The sequence below is a fragment of the Scardinius erythrophthalmus genome (genome assembly GCF_964197995.2).
Source record: "Scardinius erythrophthalmus genome assembly, chromosome: 10".
In the NCBI taxonomy this organism is placed as follows: domain Eukaryota; kingdom Metazoa; phylum Chordata; class Actinopteri; order Cypriniformes; family Leuciscidae; genus Scardinius; species Scardinius erythrophthalmus.
In genome coordinates, this window is record NC_138230.1 from 24,853,722 (window position 1) to 24,859,760 (window position 6,039).

Consider the following 6,039-nt stretch of genomic DNA (forward strand, 5'->3'; position numbering starts at 1 on the left):
TCGACAGCGATTGTCTATACGAATTGTCAAAGCAATGAGATTATCCAGGTTCACAGGTTCAGGATGTGTCACCAGTTCATCCTTCAATCTTTCACTTAAACCATTGATAAACACAGCCAGCAGGGACGCATCATTCCACCCACTCTCTACGGCCAATGTCCGGAACTCAATGGCGTACTCCGCCACGCTCCGGAGTCCTTGGTGAATAGAGAACAGTCTCATGGAAGCATCATTACCTTGGACCGGATGGTCGAAAACCTTGGTCATCTCTGTGGTAAATGCAACATAGGTGGTGGTAAACTGGTCCTGTCTCCTCCAGTGAACTGAAGCCCACTCCAAGGCCGCTCCTCGCAGCAACCCGATGAGATAGGCAATCTTAGATCTCTCTGTGGCATAGGTGAGGGGTTGGAGAGCAAAAACTAGACCACATTGCATGAGAAATGTCTTACACTGACCTAGGTTCCCATCATACCTTTCTGGTGGTGAAACCCAAGGTTCCCTGGCAGGGTTTGCTGCGGCTGATTCAGCCAGTTCAGGGGCTGGAGGAGGATTTCGCAGGGAATCCTGGAGGGTTCCCACACGGAGTGACAAGTCCTGAAGTCCTCCCATAATCTCCCTAAGCGCGGTACTGTGCTGATCCAGGATTGCTCCCTGAGTGGATACCGCGTGGCGAACTGGCTCTAGGTCTGCTGAGTCCATAATGGCCGGATCGTTCTGTCAGGACCGGGAACCAGAACTCAAACGCAGACCAGAGTGTCAGTTCAATTAAAGGTGAATTTATTAACCACAAGTTTAAACAGAGATGTTTGCTGAGCAGGGTATGTTTTCACAGAACAGATGGTTGGTGGTCCAGCTCCAGTGATCTGTGTCCTGAGGTTCTGGTGAGAGATCAGAGTCCAAGGTTCAGGCTGGAACACTGCGATCAAAAAATAGGAAAAACTTAGTTAGCTCTCAATTCCCCAACAAAAGACAAAATACTAATAACTCTAACTGGTTGGCTGACGTGTACTCGTACTGAATGGTACAACGATCCGGCGGGGACTGGAAAGTTGGTCTGGCCTTTATAAGAGAGTTGATTGCTTGATATGGAACAGGTGTGCTTGATTGATGTGATGAACTGCAGGTGAGAAGACAGGATCACTGGAAAACACGCCCACCAGCAATCTCAAATCAGCCAGAACCAGGATCACGACCAGGGGTTCGTGACAATACGAGGTCCTGCCAATATCCCGCAACTTCGCACAGCCATTGAAGAGGAGTTGACCAACATTCCACAGGCCACAATCAACAACCCCCCCCCCCCCAATACAGTAAACTGCACATTTTAGAGTGGCCTTTTATTGTGGCCAGCCTAAGGCACACCTGTGCAATAATCATACTGTCTAATCAGCATCTTGATATGCCACACCTGTGAGGTGGATGGATTATCTTGGCAAAGGAGAAGTGCTCACTAACACAGATTTAGACAGATTTGTGAACAGTATTTGAGAGAAACAGGCCTTTTGTGTACATAGAAAAAGTCTTAGATCTTTGAGTTCAAAAATGGGGGCAAAAAAAAAAGTGTTGCGTTTATAATTTTGTTCAGTGTATATAGATGAAAGATGGAGTTTCATTGTTCCATTGTGACAACTTACCTGTGACAAAATGCGACAGATAGATAGATAGATAGATAGATTACATTTATGCATTAAGCAGATGCTTAATTTTATCCAAAGAGACTTAAAAAAATAATAATAAGTGGAACATACAAAATTCAACAATACTGTAAAGATCACCAGCTGGAGTGCCCTTGAGAGCCACCAGAGGACACTCCACATCAGACTATTGTCATTCCCTCACAAACTACATTTTCCCATTATTCTCTGCCCAGAATCATCAGCATTCATTGTTTTCAGCTGTCTCATTTTCCTGTTAAGATCACCCTAAAGGCAGGCGTACACGGTGCGATTTTTGCTGTTTTTACGAGCTCGCAGATAATTTTTTTCACTCGGGAGAAATCGAGTGGAATCGGTGATGCTCGCATGGTCGTGGCTCGCAGCGTGTGAGAGGAATTACGAGCCGAGCCGAGCACGTTATGAGCACCTCCCCGACCTCCCGATCATCTTTAAACATGTTTAAAAAATTCGGGGAGTCGGCCCGATTTTCACCAGCTGTCCCCTATTTCCAAATTATACACAACCACGTGGGGCTATACCTCAGTGACAACAACCATACAGCGTGCGCATACACTGTCTCTCTCCCTCTCTCACACACCCACCCACACACACACACACACACACACACATACACACACACTTCTCTCAATTCAATTCTGTTCAATTCAATAAAGCTTTATTGGCATGACAAAAATACAATTGTATTGCCAAAGCATCAAAACAGCATAGAAAATTATTTTGAACATTGTACTACAGAAAATAATAATAATAATAATAATATTAAATAAAAATAATTAAATAAAAATAATAATTCTCTCTCTCTCTCTCTCTCTCTCTAGTTTTTATGTTGAATGGCTACTGTTCTCTGCTTTACAACAAATCATTTGCACACACATTTCTGTAATTTTTTTCTATCTGAAGCTTTGCCTGCATGCAACATTGACGTTCTCTGTGTTTAGCGCGAAAGCTCACGTGATTGCTGGCTCAGGATAAAATTCGTGCAGGACAGTCGTGCCGTGTACCAGCTGCATTGACGCGATTATCAGTTAAACTGACTCGCAACGTGTGCAATATCTCACGACCTCCCGAGTGTCCGATCCTGGTCCGAACTCGCACCGTGTACGCCCGCCTTAAGCCTGGTTCATTCTGTTATTCTCTGCAAAGTCTTGTACATGTCTAACTGCATTTCTGAGTGCTTTTGCATCCTGTTTTTCTTGTGTCCTGGTTCTCTTGATTCTTTGCTTGTTCCCCTGGATTTCTCTATTTGCCTCATGGATTTTGATTACGATGGTTGATTACCCTTTTGATAAATACTGCATTTGGATCCTCAACCTTTGTGTCTCAGAGCAGTTCATAAAAAATACAAAGCTACAGTTGGCTAGAAAAGTTCAGGCAAGAATAGAGATGTAGAAGTGAACGAACAGTGAAAGAGATGACAATTGTTATTAGAACTATATATCAGAAAATTTGTTAAATTTCAAGTTTAGGAAAGAAGGGCATTCCCAGGGTAGGCGGCTGCAGATGTGAAAAAACAAAAACAAAAAAACACCTAACCCTAAAAAAAAATTAACAAAAGGTTTCTCAGCTGTTTTTTGTAGTATCAGGTGTCCTTAATAACATACTAAAAGTTTACCAATGTTTGACTACTAGAAAGGTATAATTTTCAAGATGGCGTCCAAGATGGGCAGGAAGCCCTTAAAATATCCTAACTCCTTCATTATTTGACCCAGCCAAGTAATCTTGGTGTCTAACCCAGTGGTTCCCAAACCTGTCCTGCCGGCACCCCAACACTGCACATTTTCTTTGTCTCCCTAATCAAACACACCTGATTCAACTCATCAGCTCATTAACCCATGTGATAATGAGCTGATGAGTTGAATCAGGCGTGTTTGATTAGGGAGACAAAGAAAACGTGCAGTGTTGGGGTGCTGGCAGGACAGGTTTGGGAACCACTGGTCTAACCCCATGTTTTCTGGGTCTATGGATCCATTGGTCTTGTCTAAATTGCACTGACATGATTACATACTTTGATTACATACTACATTCTTTATTTGGAGTGAACCAGAGATGTTAACGATTTAGCCTATGTCATGTAACTCCTACTCAGTATGTGTTTTTGGACAAATACCCTTTTTTTGCTAAAACACAGACTTGACATTCAATGTAAAAGTTATTGCACCCAAAAGTAACTTAAATTGGAGCTGTATAACTTTGATCATAAACAACTCTGAATTAGCCCGAACAGAGGCATGTGTGTGAACCCTCTAAAATGGTCACTTATTTCAATTTGAATAAGGGAATACATACAGATTCTGACAATTTACATAACATAGCAATTTGCACCTTTTTTTTTTTTTTTGCAAAAATAATATATAGTTTTTTTTTATGGACAGTTTCACAGACAAGGCTAAAGCCTAGTTTCAAGACTAAGATGCATGTTGAGCTGTGCTAACTGACACCAACATATCTTAAAATATGTCAGTAACATTGTTTTGTCTCAACTTAGTAATACTCAAATAATTGCCACCAGTAATGTTTTTTCTAAGGCATGTTTAAAAAAGCTACTTAGATGTCCTTATTGAACTAAGACCTAATCCTGGCTGAATCTAAGCCTTGTCTGTGTAACTGGGCCATAAAGTTCTAAAAGAGAATGTTAAGTTTTCCTCTGCTTTTGGAAACCAACTTTTATAGTTTTTACTTAAATTGCCTATTTTTTAAAAAAAATAATTTTGAATCTAGAATGGCAGTGGTGAGATGACGGAAGTGGAGCCGGCTTTGGATTTTGCGTCGTCGGGACGGTCGGGTCGTCGTAATGCACTGCCAGATATCCTGGGCTCTCCTGCCGGTGTCAACCCCTCCGACCTGCCACTCAAACTGGCTGAACTGTCCCTCACAGGTAAATCAAATGACACATACACACACATTTTTGTGTTCTGTGCATTAACATGTCCCGTTGCTTTCTTTCTTCAGATGGTCCTGGAGGAGCTCAGTCTCCAACATCACAGGATACTCCACACCCTCCAGAAAGCTCGGAGGAGAAACATGGATCCTGAAAATTTCCCTCAATAAACACCTGTCCAACATCACTGATGGAGAAAGAAGGAAAATCAAATATAAAGGTGGCAATAACTCACTGACAAGATATCTGTGCAGAATAACATTTGACTGTGCACACTATGGCTACTTGCAAGTGAACTTGCAGACGCCTGTGTGTCTGTTATTTCCATGACACCATAGGGTAAATGTCCTAGATTACCAAGGGGCCGTTGGTCAAGTGATGCTAGTGGTGGTCTAGTGATGAAAGTGGCCAGTCGAGCTATAATTCTACCTGCAGATTTGTCAGGTCTCAGAGACATCAAATAACCAGAAATATAAGAATGTGGCTTTGAATCCACCAGTGTTGCTGTTTTTAACTAAAACTAAAACTATATATATATATAAAAAAATGTTTTTATTGAAAAATAAAATTAATAACTAAAATTAATAAAACTGAAATAAAAATAAATTAAAGCTAAATAGAAATATGAAAAACAAAAAAATTACAAAAGCACACAAAAAAATCACTAATGGCTAAATCAAACTATTAATAAATACTATAATAAAATATAAGTAATAGTACATGGGAAGCCATGGTCATAAATTACTAAAATACACAGGAATCACAGCACACATCTGATATTTGTTAACAAAATAATTTCAGTTCAATACAGGCAAACAAAAGTGGTTGGAGTAGCTGCAGTGTGTCAAAATGGAAAATGGGCATCTGTCAACTAATGCATGTCTTTGCGGTGTAGACAGCTCTGTTAATTATGATGGAAGTGTTCTAGTTTTGTGTTGTAGATGAAACGTACAGTAATAATATACAGTGAGGAAAATAAGTATTTGAACACCCTGCTATTTTGCAAGTTCTCCCACTTAGAAATCATGGAGGGGTCTGAAATTGTCATCGTAGGTGCATGTCCACTGTGAGAGACAAAATCTAAAAAAAAAAAAAAAAAACAGAAATCACAATATATGATTTGTTAACTATTTATTTGTATGATACAGCTGCAAATAAGTATTTGAACACCTGTCTATCAGCTAGAATTCTGACCCTCAAAGACCTGTTAGTCTGCCTTTAAAATGCCCACCTCCACTCCATTTATTATCCTAAATTAGATGCACCTGTTTGAGGTCGTTAGCTGCATAAAGACACCTGTCCACCCAATACAATCAGTAAGAATCCAACTACTAACATGGCCAAGACCAAAGAGCTGTCCAAAGACACTAGAGACAAAATTTTACACCTCCACAAGGCTGGAAAGGGCTACGGGGAAATTGCCAAACAGCTTGTTGAAAAAAGGTCCATTGTTGGAGCAATCATTACAAAATGGAAGAAGCTAAA

The 6,039-nt window shown here is 40.6% G+C and overlaps 1 protein-coding gene across 1 annotated transcript; it reads left to right on the plus strand.

The window, feature by feature from the left end:
- Window positions 1–4,409: 4,409 nt before the first annotated feature.
- Window positions 4,410–4,708, plus strand: LOC308696947 (cAMP-dependent protein kinase inhibitor beta-like; the record flags this gene model as incomplete). The annotated part of the gene is made up of 2 exons (XM_081375945.1): window positions 4,410–4,551; window positions 4,626–4,708. 2 exons carry the CDS (start codon window positions 4,410–4,412, stop codon window positions 4,706–4,708), a joined length of 225 nt encoding a protein of 74 aa, XP_081232071.1.
- Between the last annotated feature and the right edge of the window lie 1,331 nt (window positions 4,709–6,039).